The sequence below is a fragment of the Apodemus sylvaticus genome, chromosome 2 (assembly GCF_947179515.1).
Source record: "Apodemus sylvaticus chromosome 2, mApoSyl1.1, whole genome shotgun sequence".
Classification (NCBI taxonomy): Eukaryota; Metazoa; Chordata; class Mammalia; order Rodentia; family Muridae; genus Apodemus; species Apodemus sylvaticus.
Genome location: NC_067473.1, coordinates 98,058,464 through 98,079,439, shown reverse-complemented (window position 1 = coordinate 98,079,439; position 20,976 = coordinate 98,058,464). Strand labels below are relative to the sequence as shown.

The 20,976-nt window shown below is 40.2% G+C and overlaps 1 pseudogene and 1 gene segment (V, D, J or C); one reads left to right on the top strand and one right to left on the bottom strand.

Moving 5' to 3' along the window:
* Window positions 1-14,099: 14,099 nt before the first annotated feature.
* LOC127677124 (ornithine decarboxylase-like) lies at window positions 14,100-15,466 on the bottom strand (annotated as a pseudogene).
* Window positions 15,467-16,168: 702 nt separating this feature from the next.
* LOC127678006 (Ig kappa chain V-V region MOPC 21-like) lies at window positions 16,169-16,878 on the top strand. The segment is given in 2 exon segments: window positions 16,169-16,261; window positions 16,445-16,878. Coding segments are annotated over 2 exon segments (510 nt in total).
* The last annotated feature ends 4,098 nt before the right edge of the window (window positions 16,879-20,976 follow it).

The window sequence follows — 20,976 nt, the reverse complement described above, 5'->3', positions numbered from 1 at the left end:
GCATTTGGAGCATAGATGTTCAGGATTGAGAGTTCTTCTTGTTGTATTTTTCTTTTGACCAGCAAGAAGTGTCCCTCAGAGTCTCTTTTGATGACTTTGGGTTGAAAGTCAATTTTATCTGATATTAAAATGGCTACTCCAGCTTGTTTCCTGAGACCATTTGCTTGTAAAATTATCTTCCAGCCTTTTACTCTAAGGTAGTGTTTGTCTTTGACCCTGAGGTGTGTTTCCTGTAAGCAGCAAAATGTAGGGTCCTGTTTACGTATCCAGTCAGTTAGTCTGTGTCTTTTTATTGGGCCATTAAGTCCATTGATGTTAAGAGATATTAAGGAATAGAGATTGTTACTTCCTATCATTTTTGACGTTATTTTTTAAATTTGATTGCTTAACTTCTTTTGGGTTTGATGAAAGGTTACTATCTTGCTTTTTTCAGGGTGAATTTTCCCTCCTTGTATTGGTGTTGTCCTCCTATTATCCTTTTTAGGGCTGGGGTTGTGGATAGATATTGGGTAAACTTGGTTTTGTAGTGAAATATCTTAGTTTCTCCATCTATGGTGATTGAGAGTTTTGCTGGATATAGTAGTTTTGGTTGGCATTTGTGTTCTCTTAGGGTCTGCATGAGATCTGCCCAGGACCTTCTAGCCTTCATAGTCTCAGGTGAAAAGTCTGCTGTGATTCTGATAGGTCTTCCTTTATATGTTACTTGGCCTTTTTCTCTTACTGCCTTTAATATTCTTTCTTTGTTTAGAACATTTGGTGTTTTGATTATTATGTGACGGGAAGTATTTCTGTTCTGGTCCAGTCTGTTTGGAGTTCTGTAGGCTTCTTGTATATTCATGGGCATCTCTCTCTTTAGGTTAGGGAAGTTTTCTTCCATAATTTTATTGAAGATATTTGCTGGCCCTTTAAGTTGTAAATCTTCACTCTCATCTATGCCTATAATCCTTAGTTTTGGTCTTCTCATTGTGTCCTGGATTTCCTGGATATTTTGGGTTACAAGCTTTTTGCATTTTGCATTTTCTTTAACTGTTGAGTCCATGGTTTCTATGGAATCTTCAGCATCTGAGATTCTTTCTTCTATTTCTTGTATTCTGTGGTTGATATTTGCATCTCTGTCCCCTGATTTCTTCCCAAGGCTTTCTATCTCCAAAGTTGTCTCCTTTTGAGTTTTCTTAGTTGTTTCTACTTCTGATTTTAGATCCTGGATGGTTTTGCTTAGCTCCTTCACTTGCCTGTTTGTGCTTTCCTGTAATTCTTTAAGACATTTTTGTGTTTTCTCTTTCATGACCTCAGCCTGTTGACCAAAGTTCTCCTGTATTTCTTTAAGAGACTTTTGTGTTTCGTCTTTCATGACCTCAGCCTGTTGACCAAAGTTCTCCTGTATTTCTTTAAGTGTTTTTTTGCATTTCCTCCTTGTTGGCTTTTGTATTCTCCTGGATTTCTTTCAGTGATTTTTGTGTTTCCCTTGCAAGGGCTTCTAACTTTTGATCCATTTTCTCCTGAATTTCTTTAAGTATGTCCTTCATGTGTTCCTGTACCAGCATCATGACCAGTGATTTTAAATCCAAATCTTGTTTTACTGGTATGATGGGGTATCCAGGACATGCTGGTAGAGGAGAATTGGGTTCAGATGTTGCCATATTGCCTTGATTTCTGTTAGTGACGTTCCTGCGTTTGCCTTTTGCCATCTAGCTCTCACTGGTGTTACTTGGTCTTGTCAGTGCTGGACTCACCAGTGCAAGCTGCCCCTTCCCCGTTGTCCTCCTGTGCACAGCTTACACCCTGCACTGCCTGTAGACAGGGTGCTGCTGTCCAGGCTGCTCAGATCCCGAAGCAGGCACCTGAAGGCTCCCGCTGGGGCCTGCAGGATTTACTGGAGCACACCGACTTCTCCCAGCTGGCCGCCCGGAAGCCCCCACTAGCCTCTTGAGGGAGCTGGAGATGTGGTGCGGCCGCCCAGGCTGATCTGAAGCAGAGAGAGTTGAGCTGAGGACTTCTGCCTGAGGCCTTGCCCCAGATTGTGTCTGTGGACCAGATGGAGCCCGTGTGCACCCCCAGGGAGCGCCGAAGGTGTATGCTGCTGTGACCTCCCCTGTGTTCCGCTCACTCCGCTAGGCAGCCGATTCCCCATCCAGGCTGGCGCACACAAGGTTAGCCTGGTCGCCCAGGCCCTGAGTCCAGGCAAAAGCCTGGGAGGCCAAGGTCCAAGCAAAGTTCCCCTAGGGCTATGACTGTTAATTGGGTCCGCCAGGTCACCCGGATGGCCGGCATGCGTGTCCGCGCTCCCCGAAAGCACCGGGAGAGTCTGTTGTGCTAACAACCTCCTGGGCGGGTTGACAGACAGATGGCCCACCAAGCCGCCCAGTTCTTGGGGTCAGTCCTGTGCCTTTTGGGGCCTAGACCCCCGTTTTGTTAGCCTCAGGCTACGCTTGTTAGCCGTCTCTGCCCTCCCGAGCACTCTGGGTCCTGTAGGCAAAATGGCGGCGCGTGCGTCGGCCAGGGCAAAAAAACCTCCTGGCTGGGTTGGCACCCCAGTGGCCACCCGAACAGCTCAGGGCCTGGGTGCAGGCCAACGCCTGTCGGGCTCAGACCCCTGCGGTGTTGGGCCTCGGATTATGTTTGTGTACCTCAGTCTGTGGAGTCTGAAATCAAGATGGAGGTGAGTCTCTCCTGACTGGCGGGAAGCCGAGTTCTGAAGTGGCTTCTGTGCAGCGAAAGGCTCTGCAGAACCACAGCTGCTTGCCGCCCGGCTGGTCAAGGAAGGTCAGTGGTCGTGGGCACAGGGCCTAACTGCCATTTGTCAATTCTTAATCTTAGAGCATAAACTATTGGTGTTCTGTTCAGGAACTTTCCCCCCGTGCCCATGTCCTCAAGGGTTTTCCCCAGTTTCTTTTCTATTAGTTTCAGTGTGTCTCGTTTTATGTGGAGGTCCTTGATCCACTTGGAGTTGAGCTTAGTACAAGGAGATAAGAATGGATCAATTTGCATTCTTCTGCATGCTGACCTCCAGTTGAACCAACAACATTTGTTAAAAAGGCTATCCTTTTTCCACTGGATGTTTTCAGGTCCTTTGTCGAAGATCATGTGATCATAGGTGTGTGGATTCATTTCTGGGTCTTCAATTCTATTTCATTTGTCCACTTGTCTGTTGCTATGCCAATACCATGCAGCTTTTAACACTATTGCTCTGTAGTATTTCTTGAGGTCTGGGATATTGATTCCCCCAGAAGCTCTTTTACTGTTGAGAATAGTTTTGGCTATCCTGGGTTCCATTATGTTCATAGCAGCCTTATTTATAATAGACAGGAGCTGGAAAGATCCCAGATGTCCCTCAATGGAGGGATGGATACAGAAAATGTGGTATATTTACACAATGGAATACTACTCCGCAATTAAAAATAATGAATTCATGAAATTTGTAGGCAAATGTTTGGAACTGGATAATATCATCCTAAGTGAGGTAACCCAATCACAAAAGAATATACATGGAATGCAATCACTAGCCCAGAAGCTCTGAATACCCAAGACACAAGTAGCATATCAAATGACTCCCATGAAGAAGTAAGGAGACGGCCCTGATCCTGGAAAGGCCTGATCCAGAATTGTATGTGAGTACCAGGAGAGAAAAAGGGAGGTGATTGGAGTATGGGTGTAGAGAAGGCTTATGGGTCATATGGGGAGGGGGGAACTGGGAAAGGGGAAAGCGTTTGGAATGTAAACAAAGAATTTAGAAAAGAAAAACAAGAAAAAAAGAAGGGGAACAAAAAAATCATGTAACCATGTAACGCTGAGTGAGGGATCAACCTGGGTAGGAGTGGGGATGGGTAGGGGCTACAGATGCCCTGCTCTCCAGACCCCCACTGACCAGTATAGAAGATAGACACTCTGGTCAAGCTCAAGATCACTTGAACTTCATCAGGACTGACTGGTGGTATCTTTGGATTCTGGTTCTTCCTGCCCCCCATGTGTCTGTTCACCAATCCTGTTATGGCACTCACTGTCTCCCTTCTGTTGGGGTTAGAGATGGCTGGGGCAGCCACCATGACTTCCACACTGGTCTTATTAGAGATCAGAATTCCAGCAATTGCTTTAGGATTAAAGCATGCACAAAGAAAATGGGTAAAGAGAGTGTTAACTAAGGAACCTTAAAAAGGTCAGAGGCTGGGTTGCATTCCTCAGACCACAAGGGGGAGGGGAGGCTGACCTAAGGTTGGGGACACATTCCAAAGAACTGATTTTTGGCCACCTACCTCATCATCTAACAACCAATTAGTTTGAATGTCACAATGTTCTGCCAGTCACCTTGTGGTTAATGGTGCCAGCCCTGAGGAGTATATAAAATCCCATACAGCACAAGATGCGGGGTAGTTTTCTCTTCATGAGCAGGGTGGCCCCAGCATGCTGGCTACAATAAAAATTCCTCATGTGTTTTGCATGGGAAAAAAAGCCAGAGGGGAGAAAAAATAATTGATGAGCTCATATATAAAAATATATCCACTGTATAAGTGTTCAAATTTTCCAAAAGTTACATCGAAAATCCCAGACTATTAGAGGGCATCAAGAGGTGTGAATTCTCTAGGTTGAGGTAAGATGAGGGGCTCTTAACAGCAAACTGGTAATCATGCCAGGGATGAGACAGGAGATGTAATAACAATGAAAATCACCTACTTGAGTAGCAGCCCAGTGTAACCAATGGGCATAACAGTTAGAAACGCTGATAGTCAATATTCTGATTCATTATACTTGCAAGGTTTTTGTTTGTTTCTTTATACTTAAGTAACTGGATTTTTAAATATTGTTGGTATTTCAAAGTTAGTGTTCTCTAGTGTTTCTTTGTTCTTATTGAATTTCTTCCTCAAGTCCTAAATTGTTATTGTCTACTACATCAGCCTTATATTTGTATTTTCTTGAGCATCAATTGATTGTTTATTGTCCTTTATCTTTCTCCTTAAATTAATAGAGATGTTTCTTGGTATCTGCCTTTAAATTTCTTGAATTCTATGATGAAGTTAATGGTTGTTCTTTTAAATTCTCCATCCCATGATTCATCTAGGTAATTCTCATTGGCAAGCAACTCTTAAAGGTTTTGTATTAGCAGGTTTTGGAGAAAAGGTGCCTGATTGATCTTTAATAGTGATGGTAATATTGCAATGAGATCTTGGCATGTGAATTTTTGTTAGTTCTTAGTTAATATGCACAAAGCAAGTTCAGGCAGAAGAGAGTGTGGGACGATTGGAATTAAACACTTGAAATGGCTTGGAAGGAAATAAATCAGGTAAACATAGAATCCTTAGGAACAGAATGATGTTCTCAGTCCAAGTCCTGAATTACAGGTTACATGTGGCTCGGAAAAGATGTTGATGTCACATAGGAGTGCCCTATGTGTGGATGTGCAGGCAGGAATGGTCCTGGCAGAAGCCTAGATGTTGCTTGCTGCACAGGTATGGGTGACCAACCACACTTTTCACATTGGATGTAAGATTAGGGCCACCTCTGTTTTGTTGAGAAGGGTTTTGGCTTGAAGGGGTCAGGGAAATTTCTAGGAATACCCTGTGGGAAAGGGTGTGAGATATCTGGCTGATTATATAAGCTTTGTATTTTATTTTCACCCAATATTTGGAACTCTAAAATTCCCTTCTGAATTCTTACCTTAAACAAACTACTATTCACTCTGATGATGATGAATTTCTGTGACTCTGTGGGCTTCATATACTTTCTTTTGCTAGTGATACCCACCTTTATTACATTGTGGTAATACAGAATTCAGAGTATTAATTTACTTTTGCTATGATTGTTGAGGTCTGTTTCATATCCTACACATGGTAGAATTTGAGAAACATTCCAGGAGCTACTAAGAAGAAAAGTTATTCTTACTGGACATTCATGAATTTCTGCTAAGTCCATTTGATTGATGGCTTCACTTAAATTGTAGTCCTCCTAAGTTTGACTTCTTTTAGTTATTTTTATTAAGTGATTGCTTTATTAATTTATATCCTAAATGTTGTCCCCTTTCCCAGTCCCTGATCAATGAGTTCCTCCCCTCATCCACCACCCCTTTCACCTTTGAGAGGGTGTACCCCAGGAACCCCGATTCCTGGAATAAAAGTCTCTAAATGATTAGGTGTATCCCCTCCAACTGAGGCCAGACAAGGCAATCTTCTGCTACATATGTGTTGTGGGCCTTGGATCAGACTCTGTATAATCTTTGGTTGGTGTCTTAGGCTTTTTGAACTCCCAGGAGACCAGGTTAGCTGACACTGTTGTTCTTCCTATGGGGTTGCCATTTATCTTAGTTAGGGTTTCCATTGCTTTGAAGAGACACCATAATCAAGGCTTCTGTTAGTTAGGGTACACTCTGGCTCAGTGGCCTCTCTCATTGCAGTATGGACACTGGTCCCTTTTCTGTCTCTCTTCTCTGATTTTTCTAACTATTATAGCCAGGACTCTCTGTAGTTTCCTTCTCTGTTTTCTTCTTTTTCTCCATTTCTTCTCCTCCTCCTCTCTGTCTCATCAAACTGCTTTAAATCTCTCTATAGACTTTCTCAACAACCTGCACTAAATCTCTCTACAGACTTTCTCAACAACCTACACTAAATACCTCTACAGAATTTCTCAACAAATTATACTAAATCACTCTAGCCTCTGAAGCTTTTTTCCTCCTGTTATCTCCACTAACCTGATCTATAAAATCCATTGCTACAGTAGCTTTATATTCCTTGCCCTTGGGGTCATAGGGTATATATTGGCAGAATGCCTCTATGAGCTGCTCTATAAAGGCTGCACGTGACTTATATGGTACCTGCTTAACCTCACGTACCTTGGTCAAATTTTTGGCTTCCTGTATTACAAACAAGACAGCCTCATAGAGACTTGAAATATACTCTTGGTGAGAGAACCACTGTGGTATCAGGGTAGGTGGTCTCAGGTCTCCTGCTCCGCTCCTGTAGTCCTCTCTAAATATAAATTGAGCATAACTACTAGCATTTTGTAAATTATAAACTATAAAATAGACTTAACACCCAGTCTATCAGCTCTGCCAATCAAACAGAACCTTTGTTATCTGTACTATCTTAAAAGACTGTAAGACTTAACACATGACTCATGACTTGGCTATAAATTTTCTGTCATCTGAAAACCATCTATTTAAATCTATATAAACTTTCTCAAAATTAAACAGTTTGGGTTACCTATGAGACTAATAGTCTTCAACCCCATCAGAAATGCAAGAGTGACCATTATAGGAAGCTTAACCCAGTTTCTAAGTTTCAGGTACATCTTACCTTTTGTCTGAGGGGTTATTTTCTGTTATTTTCTTCAGAAATATATGCTCCAAATGATAGAGACTGCTGAACACCTGAAAATTTATACTTCAAAACTTTGGAGCATCGGTCTTCAGCCTTCTGGTGCATGAACATCTGACAGACTTAAAGAATCAGGAATTATTATGGATGAGGCATTCTGTCTTGACAGAAATCAAGCTGTCCCAAAGTGTAAAAGTGTCCTTTCTCTGGGCAGAGTTTGTCTGTAGATGAAGAGAGGCAATTTTTGCCTTGTGGCTGTCTCACTACAATAGCAACAGTTCTATAGATGGTCAGTTTCTTCTTTAAATCTAAGAAAGTGAAGCTGTCAGGAACAGACAAATCTCTACAACAAAAATAAATAACATTAACTATCACATTCCATGGATTTCTGACATTTTTGAAAACCAACTATCTATGTAAAGTAATGTAGACTCTTGTCTGTTAAACCATCTTCAGCTATTTCTGATTAAAACCTAGAAAACAGCCTAACAATAAAATCAGAGCCTTACATTTTTATTTAGCCATAAACTCACAAGCTTAAACATCTCAGATCTGTAATAATAGCAGCAAAGAAGGACTGGGTCTAAATTCTGTACTTTCAAATTTTTAGTATTTATACCAACGAAAACCTTGATTTTGAATCAAAATAAATTCTGTATCAAGTAAGACCTTATGCCTTGAACTTAATATCAATTATAAATTTTTTTATCAAATGAAATTATGTCTATATAATTAATTTTAATTTCTCCCTGTTTTAAATCTGACTATTTCTATATTCTCTAGAAATTCAATTTGAAAATAATAATAACCCTCTTCGGCCTCAAATCCCAGGGAATTGGGTGGACGAATCTTCATAACTTCTTCAAGCATAATATGGGAGTTGAGATATGAAGGGGAGTGGTATTTTCTGTAATCTAAATGTCAAAACAAGAGTTTAGTATCACAGAGACTGATTTTTCATTTAATATTTTAGAATCTAGTCCTCTGAATGTCTCCCTCCATCATTTCTGGAAGATGTCAGAGTCTAATCATGCTTTTTGAGAACATAAATACAAACTTTTTTTTTTCCAAATCATCATATCCTTGAGCCAGAAAATCTCATATTTTGATATCTCTCCCAGAGGAACAATATAACCACAAAGTTCAATATCACACACATCATAATAATCTTAACAATTTAAAACAAATGAAATAAACTATCTGTACCCGCTTAAACCCAGAATTCCTACACATGCCACCTTGAGTGTCTGGTTAAGACTTATTTTCCCAGTTTCTTTTCTATTAGTTTCAGTGTGTCTGGTTTTATGTGGAGTTTATTGATCCACTTGGACTTGAGCTTAGTACAAGGAGATAAGAATGGATCAATTTGCAGTCTTTTGTGTGCTGACCTCCAGTTGAACCAGAACCATTTGTTGAAAAGGCTCTTTTTTTCCACTGGATGGTTGTAGTTCCTTTATCAAAGATCAAGTGACCGTAATTCTGTGGGTTCATTTCCGGGTCTTTAATTCTATTCCATTGATCTACTTGCCTGTCACTATATCAATACCATGCTGTTTTTAACACAATCGCTCTGTAGTACTGCTTGAGGTCGGGGACACTGATTTCCCCCAGAAGTTCTGTTACTTTTGAGAATAGTTTTAGCTATCCTGGGTATTTTGTTATTCCAGATGAATTTGAGAATTGCTCTTTCTAAGTCTATGAAGAATTGAGTTGGGATATTGTTAGGGATTGCATTGAATCTGTAGATTGATTTTGGCAAGATGGCCATTTTTACTATATTAATTCTGTCAATCCAAGAGCATGGAAGATTTTTCCATCTTCTGAGGTCTTCTTAGATTTCTTTCTTCAAAGGCTTGAAGTTCCTGTCATACAGATCTTTCACTTGTTTGGTTAGAGACACAACAAGATACTTGATATTGTTTGTGGCTATTGTGAAGGGTGTCATTTTCCTAATTTCTTTCTCATTTATCCTTTGAGTAAGGAAGGCTACTGATTTGCTTGAGTTAATTTTATATCCAGCCACCTTGCTGAAGTTGTTTATCAGCTGTAGGATTTCTCTGGTGTTTTTGTGTTCCTTAAGTATAGTATCATATCATCTGCAAATAGTGATAGTTTGACTTCTTCCTTTCCATTTTGTATCCATTTGATCTTCTTTTGTTGTCGAATTGCTCTGGCTAGAATGTCAAGTACTATATTGAATAAATATGGAGGACATGGGCACAGGGGAAATTTTACTGAACAGAACACCAGTAGCTTATGCTCTAAGATCAAGAATTGACAAATGGGACCTCATAAAACTACAAAGTTTCTGTAAGGCAAAGGACAGTGTCAAAAGGACAAAAGAGCAATCAACAAACTAGGAAAAGATCTTTACCAACACTATATTCAACAGAGGGCTTATATCCAAAATATATAAAGAAATCAGGAAGGTAGACTCCAGAGAGACATATATCCCCCTTAAAAATGGGGTACAGAGCTAAACAAAGAATTTTCATCTGAGGAATATTGAATGGCTGAGAAGCACCGAAAGAAATGTTCAACATCCTTAGTCATCAGGGAAATGCAAATCAAAACAACCCTGAGATTTCACTTCATACCAGTCAGAATGGCTAAGATCAAAAACTCAGGAGAAAACAGGAGAAAGGAACACTTCTCCACTGCTGGTGGGGTTGCAAGCTGGTACTACCACTCTGGAAATCAGTCTGGTGGTTCCGCAGAAAACTGGGAGTGATACTTCCAGTGGATCCTCCTATACCACTCCTGGGCATATACCCAGAGGATTTCCCAACATGTAATAAGGATACATGCTCCAGTATGTTCATAGCAGCCCTATTTATAATAGCCAGAAGCCAGAAATAACTCAGATGTCCCTCAATGGAGGAATTGATACAGAAAATGTGGTATATATTCACAATGGAGTACTATTCAGTTATTAGAAACAATGAATTCATGAAATTCTTAGACAAATGGATGGAACTGGAGAACATCATCCTAAATGAGGTAACCCAGTCTCAAATAACACTCATGGTATGCACTCACTGATAAACAGATATTTGCCTAGAATCTTGGAATACCCAAGACACAATTCACATATCGAATAATGTCCAAGAGGTAGGAGGGAGTGGCCCCTGCTCCTGGAAAGGCTCAGTGCAGCAGTGTGGGGGATTGCTAGGATGGGGAAGTGGAAAAGGGTGGAAGCGGGAGGAAGAGGGCTTTTGGGAGGAGGGATTCCAGGAAAGAGAAAATCACTTGAAATGTAAATAAAGAATATATTGAATAAAAAAAAAAAGACTTATTTTCCCCAACATGGGGCCTCGGAACTCAAGTAATTTGTCTCTCCTTTTGTTCTAACTTGGCACACTTGAGTCACATGACCCCATTTTGGTGCTTTTTAAGTCTAAGGTCCCCACAGGAAAAGAGAATTGCTTTTCAGATAGTCTAATTTCCAAACAATATAGTCCATCTAAGTCCAAAAACACAGAACAAGTTACAAAACAACACAGAGAAAAACAATCACCACACAGATAATTTGACCCTGCCAAGGTCAGGCCTCTAGATGCAAGAACACAGAGCAAGCACAATCAACACAGAATTTGCCCCTAGATGGGCCCAGTTTCAGCTACCAGTTGCCCCTGCACATGCCACAGGAACCAGATAAATTAGATTTCAGCAAAACTCGGTTCCTGCCATTACTGTCTTGCTATTTATAGATGAAGAAGAGCCTTACCCAGCCCTTTCCAGGACTTGATGCATCCTCCATACTCCCGCTGTCTCAACTCTCGAATGTCTGCCAGTCAACTCACTGCACCAGACAGACTCTCCAAACCCCAGACCCTTGCAAGCAAAACCAAAATTTCAGACAGGCTTACAGACTCAGACTTTGACAAACAGTAAAACAGACAGAAAACTTAACATGGTGCCTCGGTTTCCTCTTCTCCAATGGTTCTCACAGGATGGTTCCCTGCCAATGCACCAAATGTAGAACCCAAACCATCTTACCTTATTGGGCCCTCTGAGTGAACTATGAGGAGAATCAATGCAAAATACATGAGGAATTTTTATTGTAACCAGCATGTTGGGGCTTCTTTGCACATGAAGAGAGAATGACTCAATAAGTCTTTACCCACAGGACAGTCAACTGGGTCCCCAGAACTACGTAAGGAGAAGGTGAGAGACAAGAGACACAAGAAGGCAGATAGCAAGTCTGATTCTGATTAAGCTGTCAAATTTTATTTTTTTGCACAAGCCAATTAAATTTAAAGGAAAAGGTATAGGTATAGGGAGGGGTTAAGGGGGAACCATCTCAGGGAGCTGGCATCATTTCTAAGAAATATTTTCTCATAATTTCTGAGTAAGGCTAATTGTTGCTGCTAAAATTCTGGCATGATAAAGGGGGTCATGAGGAGGTGAAGAGGAAAGGAGTTGCTATAGTAACCTATCCACAGATGAGCTTCAAAAGGAGGGGATTTTGAGATCTATGTAAGAATGATTCCTGGCATGGAGATCTAAGTGAGAATGAGTCCCGGTATCAAGATCTCCTGGCACTGAGATCTAGGTGGGGATGGCTCCTGGAACCAATATTCTCATAACACTGGAATATTTATCTTCGGCTGTCTTGCCCTGAATATTTGTTAGATGTTTTGTGAAGCAGTAGTTTTGACACACTTGCTTACCCTGTGGTTGGCAGAGGTTGGCATTTGTCTTTTCTGCGTCCATTTGTTCTTTCTAGATATCATTCTGTCTGCAGATAAAGTTTGGGCATTTTCTTTGCCCAGTGGCTAGATAGCCACAAATTGAAGCAACACCATGTGGAAGTGTGTTTATGTTTATCACCTTCCAAGTAGACAGGGATACTGCCAGGAGTTGACATGTCTCAAGGTAAAAAAAAAAATCCTTAAATTAGAGAAAATATCTTTAAATGTCATATTGCATGAGTCTCTGAGGTTTTTGAAGACCATCTGTCTATTCATAGCATATATGAGCAAGCAAACATTGCCTGTCTCCAACTACCTATTAACTATACAAACCAGAATGTATACAAACTAATATCTGAAATGACTATGTGATTGATTGATTGACTATTAACTTGCATTACTTAATTTTCCTTATCACTTTATAATAGCAGCTTTAAAAACACTTAGTCTAAACCTGTATTTTTAAATGAGTTGCACAGCCATAATACCCATACAAGAGTTGAAACATACAGATAACAAAGTTAGTCTTAAATTTTGTATTAATATACAAAGATTTATACCAGTAAAATCTTAAACCCATTTCAACATACAAAATTCTGCATTGATATAACAAAATATAACCTCAATTTTGCATCAGAATATAAAGATTTCTACCAATGAAGATTATTGATATAAGATTTTTTGTTTATGTGTAGACTCAATAATCTAATGGTATTCATTTAATTTCTTAATAATATTTCTATATTCCCCATTTTTCTTTTCAGTTCCCTTTCCCTTACCTAAGGAAAGAAGAACAATAAAAAGGTGAAGGAAAGCGAAAAGAAATCTCTGAATGTAACTTCTGTTTTATTTCCAGACCTTAATTGTAAATCACACCCTACATGTCAACATATTTGTAATTCATAAAATGGCAAAACCAATCAACCCAACTGTGATGACATTCTTTCTATAATTGTTCCCTTTTGATTTGGGGGTGCAGACTTTCTTTTTCTGTGCCCCTCAAATTAGAAAAAAATGCTTAAGTCAAAAGAAAGCTTGAGGTCATCAATTGTTCAGTCTCTATATGTTAACTATGTATGTAAGTATGTATATGTATGTATGTATGTATGCATGCATGCAAGTTGGTATATATGTGTACCATGTGTATATTTAAATAGAATTATAAATGCCTGAGTATCATCATGTGAGTGATTGCAAGGAATCAACCCTGAGCCTTTTATAACAGAAGCAAGTGTTTTTAACTAGAGTTGAATCTCCACCCCAAACCTTTCTTTTGTAAATATTTCTCCTTTTCATTTTCTCCTTTCCTTCTCTCCACTCCTCATTTCTCTCTCTCTCTCTCTCTCTCTCTCTCTCTCTCTCTCTCTCTCTCTCTCTCTCTCTCTCTCTCAGGAAGTTGACTGACAAATGCTGAATGATGATTCCCACTGTTACTAGGTGGTGACACAGGTGAAGTAAATGATTGAGGGAACAGAGTTTCTGCAGCAAGGTGCAAAGAACCTCAGATGCCCTTTCTAGGAAGTGGCCTGGCCAACAGGCCACTAGGTAGATGATTTTTTTATCAACAGACAATTGGCTCCAAAGTTCACAGCCAACTGCACATACTTGGCATTGGCTAAGCAGACTGATGCTGTAAAGAGTGAGAGGACACAGCCTTTTGCCATCTACTTCTCCTCTCTGTTGTACTGAGCTAGACTCACTGCTGTGACACAGCAGCCTGTGCAGAAGTGTGTGCTTGCTTTAAGGGATCCTTGAAAGCATTTCCCAATGCCAAATTATTTGAAGATACTTTATTTTCAAAATGGGCTACAACATAAGCTTTTGGCCCATTCTGCCAATGTACAAGCTAGAAATGCTTTTGCAGCAGCTGAGGGGCACACGTTAGTATCATCTTTTATAAGTGTATAAAAATCCATGTAAAACACATATTCAACATTTCCACAAGAACACAGTAAGTATAGTTCTCCATCTTGCTGTCTAAACTGCATTGGTGCCAACTGTACTCTTGCAAAAGCATTGTAAACTAGCAGTAATTAAGTTAAAGTGCACCTGCAAATGCCTTAATTCAAGTTAAACTTGCAGGCAACAGCTACAAGTATGACATCTACAAATCGACACTAGGAGAAGCACAGGCTGCAGGGTGATGGTGCAACCTGCTCTTCTGGGCAGAAGACATGGGCACAGTGGCAACCTTCTGCTCCTCCACTACCAGCGGGAAGCCATGGCTCTGGATCTGCTTCATGAGTTGCCACATTAGCCATGGTATTTGATCTCTGTAGCCCATTGAAAGTAGAAGCAGCAGAAACAGTGTATGCACTCACGATCTCGAACAGCATCCAATCAACCACATGCATTTCAGGTAGGTTATAGCACTCAACTATCCTATCAAGTACATCACATTTTTGTCCCCATATGGTGAATGAGTAATATTTCTTATCTGCCTTTGGTCTCTTCTGCAGCAGGGCCTTACCATGTGCATAATCATAAACAATGCAGTTAAATGATCCATACACTCCATCATTCACATCATACATGAAGGTTTTCTCATTTGACTCATCTTCATCATTAGAGCCGGTCTGTTCATTCCACATGCATTTTTTTTTCTTTTGGTGGGGAACGATATTGATTTTAAGTGTGAAAGCTGATCATAGTATCTGCCTCACTCAGCTAGATTCTCACTTTAGAGTCTGATGGGAAACACTTGTGTAGAACTGGGATGATCACACTGGTGATCTCTTCAAATTTCAGCTTCGTATCTTTAGTTCCAGGGAAACCACCACCAATATCAAGCAGATACATGCTGAAATCAACTTCTGTTCCCACATCAAATATACAGGGGGCATCTGACACTTCCTGCATGAGGGTCTCAGAGTAAGTACAACTGCCCATCAATGATTTCAATATTTAGATTTTTTGCCCATTCCAAGAGAAGCTACTAGTTTTGAGTGTGGCAACAAACTTGTCATTGAGGTGACAAACTGCTCTGGAATCATCAGTGGCAATCTGCAAAACCAACTTTGTCTTTGAATATACTCTGCTGACTTTCATCAATTCAATTTCACTGTTAAGGGTCATTATCTGGACTCTGATACTGATAGCATTCTTTATGGGAGACACTTGTTTACAAGTAATTGCATAGATAATTCTCTCTGGAGGCACCCCAATCCCCTGCACCAACTGTATTTCAGTCTTCCTTGAACAGTCAAATTCTGTCCCAGTAGCAGTTAGGGTGTTCCCTATGGCTGTGCTGTCATTACGTTTCACTGCTTAAAAGGGAGTGACACAGGGCAGAGCTTTAGCCACCTCAGATACTTCTTTAAAATGTCTCAGAAGTTCATAACATAGAAAGGATCCTTACAGTCAGAGGAAGACACTTCATTGATATATATTTGGTCCAGAATGTTTTTAGCAGTATATAAATCCTTCATCAAGGATAAGTCATTCAAACTTTTCCTTAGTAAAGCTAGTCATGGTTCTCGATGTGCTTACAGAAAACCGAGAGATGGAATTAAATTATAGCCAGCTCCTCACAAGGCCAACTTATACAAGAACTCTGAATACTGTCTCCTTTGAGTTTCAAAAACACTCACAGCACAGGGGCACAGATGGCCAGATGAATGGAGATGCTGCTGGACCCAGAGGACCACCAGGATGTCAGCCTGCTGCAGATGTTGACCAGAGGTGGCACAAATTGAGTCCTGTTTCAGTGGCTGCAGGGACTGACCTCCACTTTTCTCTTACCTACCCAATTCAATTTTCCTCTTCCATCCTCTTTCTTTCCCTCTTTCCCCTTTCACTTCTTTCTTTCCTTTCTTTTTCCACTTCGCCTGTTTATTTTGTCGTTGTTATACAGGAATTATTGTTTCCTCAGGATTGAATCAAAGTTAGTTGTTCTATTATTTCTGTAAAACTTATCTCTTAATTTACAATGGAAGCCTGTCATGAGAGCATCTACACACTTGTAGTTTCAGAGCTTTAAATTGGTTCTTGAGCTTCTATGTTGACCTCCTTCTCAGTGATTGCTTCCTGTCTTTGATAGTACTTTTGGCTGTTGATTTGACCTGGATGCTCTCACACAGCTGTGTCCAGCCAATTTACTTCCTTATTTGATGACTACTTTGCATAGGTTCTTAACAGACCAGACCATCTCCCCATGATTTATAAACCAGACCTTAGCAGTGTGATCTGAAATGCCTCAGACCAGCATCGGCATCAAGACGGAGTCACAGACTCAGGTCTTCATATTCATGTTGCTCTGGTTGTCTGGTGAGACATCTAAAAGAATTATATTGTCTTAAAAGTAATTCATTTGTAGAGAAATACTCATTTCCTATAGGAAGCAAGTGGTAAAAAGACAATTACATTAGAAAAGACAGTTGGATTCTAAGATGTGTATTACAAAATTTTTGAGTGTATAAGTGTATATTCATTATCTATTTCTGATTGCAGGTGTTGATGGAGGCATTGTTATGACCCAGACACAAAAATCCATGTCCACATCAGTAGGAGACAGGGTGGCCATGAAATGCAAGGCTATTCAGAATGCGGGTACAGTTGTGAATTGGTACCAACAGAAACCAGGGCAGTCTCCTAAACTGCTGATATATGGGGCATCCAACAGGTTCACTGGAGTCCCTGATCGCTTCACAGGCAGTGGATCTGGGAGAGATTTCACTCTCACCATCAGCAGTGTGCAGGTTGAAGACCTGGCAGATTATTACTGTGCACAGCTTTATAGCTATCCTCCCACAGTGCATCAGTGTCCTACACAAACCTCTTCTGAGATTCTAACTGGCTGCCTGAACCACACCACACATTCCCAGACCTATACACTTCCTCTTCTGCCTGCAGATGCTATGTTTAACTGTTACAGAGTTTGGTAGAAAATTAATGAACTAATCTTTTAGACTCCTGGCAATTTTGTTCAATTTGTCCTTTTGGTTAACTTTATTTATTCCCATATATAAAGTTGTGTTTTATAAAGCAAATATATAAAAAGTATTTCATGTGTTTTGACAATCTTCATTCCCCTTGTTTTTTCTTCTGTCACCATATGTCCCTCCAACTAACATACTTCCAATGTCTGCCTTCTACTTATTTCTTTGTGACATACATATGTGCCCACTCACACACACACACACACACACACACACACACACACACACACACACACACACACACAAACACACATTCCCTCACAGAGGGTTTTATGAATGTAGAAAAATGTAGATAAGAAATTCAGAGAAAATCTGTTCTTTGACTTTTTAAAAAACGTCTTATGCATGCTTCCTATTCCTAGGCCACATCTCCATCCCCTGTCTTCTCATTTATTTTCCCAATATACAGACTGTGATAACTCATATAATACTACACTACACTAATGGTAAATATGTTGTATCATAGGAACCATGTCTTTTCTGTCTAATAATAATTAATACTGTTTGATATTTGTTGAGGGAAATACTTTGTACTTCAATAAAAACAATATGTTAACTAATCTCAAATGTATTAATTAAAAAGTAGTTGAAAGCATATATTTTACTTGTTATTTGTTTTTGAGAGAAGCTCTCATGGCCTGTTAAACTGGAAAGTGTATTTTGATCTCACAAAATTCCACCTACCTTGTTCTAATCACTGTTATAAATGGCATGGGCCATCACATCCAGCCTTGAGCACCATTTTGAAACACAGAGATAGAACAGGGTTACAAATAGTTGTTTGAGAATTCCAGCTATCTTACATTAATTTGCATGTAAATAGGCTCTCCCTAGCTTGCTTCCAGTGCCCATGTGTATAGTACCAGCACAGATGTGTCAGGTATATCTGATGAAAGTCACTGGAGTGCATGTTGTTTGCTAAGTATTTTGTTTCTTCTTTGTGACAAGGCACTGTGACAAAGAGAGGATCATTCATTTTATCTCAGTTTCAGTCCATGTTAGTCTGGCTTCACTGTTGTGGGTTAAAGGTTAGGTTGAGTATCATGGAGGAAGTAGATGGCAGGAGTGTTATAGTCACCTCATCATAGCAGGAAACCTGAGAGGGTGAAGGGACCAAGGAAAGACATAATTTCTTTTTCTTTCTTTCTTCTTTCTTTCTTTCTTTCTTTCTTTCTTTCTTTCTTTCTTTCTTTCTTTCTTTCTTTCTTTCTTTCTTTCTTTCTTTCTTTCTTTCTTTCTTCCTTTCTTTCTTCCTTCCTTCCTTCCTTCCTTCCTTCCTTCCTTCCTTCCTTCCTTCCTTCCTTCCTTCCTTCCTTCCTTCCTTCCTTTCTTTCTTTCTTTCTTTCTTTCTTTCTTTCTTTCTTTCTTTCTTTCTTTCTTTCTTTCTTTGTTTCTTTCTTTCTTTCCCTCTCTCCCTCTCTCTTTCTCTCTCTCTTCTTCCTTCCTTCCTTCCTTCCTTCCTTTTATTTCCTTCCTATGGTTCTATCTTTTATATGCTATATTCTGTTTTTGATGCTTGTATCCATGACTCCTGAATTCTTTCCTGGGTTTTCTACTTCCTTAGTTGTCTCTTTTTGTGATTTCATTATTGTTTCTACCTCCTCCTTTAGATCTTGGATGGCTTTGTTCAATTCCTTCACCTGTTTTCTTGTGCTTTTCTTTAGCTCTTCAAGGGCTTCCTCCTATTTACTTGTGTTTTCTTGTATTTCTTTTTTTTCACTGTTCATTATTTTTTATTCGATATATTTTTTATTTACATTTCAAATTATTTCCCCTTTTCTGTTCCCCCCACTCCCCGAAAGTCCCATAAACCCCCTTCCCTCCCCCTGTTCTCCTACCCACACCTTCCCACTTCCCTGTTCTGATTTTGCCCTATACTGCTACACTGAGTCTTTCCAGAACAAGGGGCCACTCCTCCATTCTTCTTGTACCTCATTTGATGTGTGGATTATGTTTTGGGTATTCCTGTTTTCTAGGTTAATATCCACTTATTAGTGAGTGCATACCATGACTGATCTTTTGAGACTGGGTTACTTCCCTTAGTATGATGTTCTCCAGCTCCATCAAGTTGCCTCAGAATTTCATGAATTCATTGCTTCTAATGGCTGAATAGTACTCCATTGTGTACACATACCACATTATTTGCATCCATTCTTCTGTTGAGGGATACCTGGGTTCTTTCCAGCTTCTGGCTATTATAAATAGGGCTGCTATGAACATAGTGGAGCATGTATCCTTTCCTGTATTTCTTTAAGGGAGTTATTTATGTCCTTCTTGAAGACCTCTATCAGTATCCTGACCTGTGATTTTAAATCCAAATCTTGCTTTTCTGGTGTGTTGGGGTATCCAGGACTTGCTGTTGTAGGAGAATTGGGTTCAGATGGTGCCATATTGCCTTGATTTCTGTTAGCAATGTTCCCATGTTTGCCTTTTGCCATCTGGTTATCTCTGGTGTTAGTTGGTCCTGCTGTCACTGGCTGGTGCTTGCCCCTACTATGTGCCTGCAAGCCTATCTTGGCAACCCTGACTGACTTCCTTTCCCCTGGTACAGATTGCTGTGGTGCTGTGAGTTCCTGGGTGCAGGTGGAGTCCAGGTGGGTATGTCCCAAATGATCTTCTACTCTAGTGATACCTGCTTACCAGTCTGTTACACAGTCACAGGCACTTAATATCTTTTTCTATTTCCAGAATTATAAGTAAAAGACAGTAAATCCCCAATGACTTTAAAGTCAAAGGAGCATTCTGAGGGTAGTGGAGTAGGCAGAGATATAGTCAGGGAGTGAGGGGAGAAGGGAAAATTATCCAAAGATAAATATGTGCTAATAAAAATTTAAATGGTAAATGATAATTAAAAATCATATCATTTGTTGGAAAATAATTAAATTACAAAGCATGAAGGATGGGACACACATACATATCTGTTTATAAAGTTTGTTTCATTATTTGAGATATTTTTCCACATAAGCCTAGAGCTATGTGTTGAGATGACAGAGAGTAAGGGAGAACTGAGAGACTGAGCCTCAGTGAGCTGCAACCCTAGGAGGCTTTTGTTCAGCCCTGGAGCATGGTGAGAGGAAGTTCCTTACTTTGCTGAAAGTAATAGGTTGTGGCATCAAAATTGATTGATGGTGAGTGTGAACTCTGTCTCAGACCCACTGCCACTGAACCCCAGATGCTAAGTTGGATGCCTCATAGATGAGGAGTTTGGGTGGCTGTCCTAATTTCTATTGGTACCAGTTCATTAAATGTATAGTGTCAAATAAAGTGACACTTTGGCTGGCCCTGCAGGAGATGGTAGCCTTCTGCCCTAGAGACACAGCAAAAGAAGCTGGAGATTGGGTCACCATTGTCACCATTGGAGCCTGGAATGATAAACAGACAGACATTACAAACACAGTAATTAAAATGACCTAGAACCCTCAGTCATGAAAAGTCATGATGGCCACAGAGGCTGCTCCCAACACTTCTCTGCATCCTCACCTGGAACCCAGAGCCGCAGCACCCATAGCAGGAGTGTGTCTGTCTCCATCTCTGTGAGCTGGAAAAGAGGATGCTTCTTAGGCTCCTGGCAGCTGCCCTTAAAGGAGCCTGGGCTGTTGGATAATGACTCCATATACAAATCAGCTGAGCAGAGTGCATGCTGCTGCTCAAAGGGCACCTGCTCCTGTTCCACCCACAGGAAGTTGGTGTCAGCAGGAAATTTACTAGCGCATCACATGTGTCTTAAAAGAGCCTTCTAAATACATCTTTTTTTAGACAGGATTTCTCTATTCTTGGTTGTCCTGAAACTCACTCTGTAGACCACATACTTCTGTTTCAGCCTCCAGATTGCTGTGATTAAAGGTGTGTACCACTCATACCCAGGTTTTTTTGCACTCTACTCTATTAAATATGTACCCTATTGTGGATGCAGTATGTAGAGAATGTAAGTTACTTCAGCAAGAACTTGATCCCTCAAAATTGTATACACCCATTTGAAAGTATTATGTGAGAGTGAATAGAGAGAAATGAGTCCATGAAAAAGAGTTATGTAATTCTTGGAAT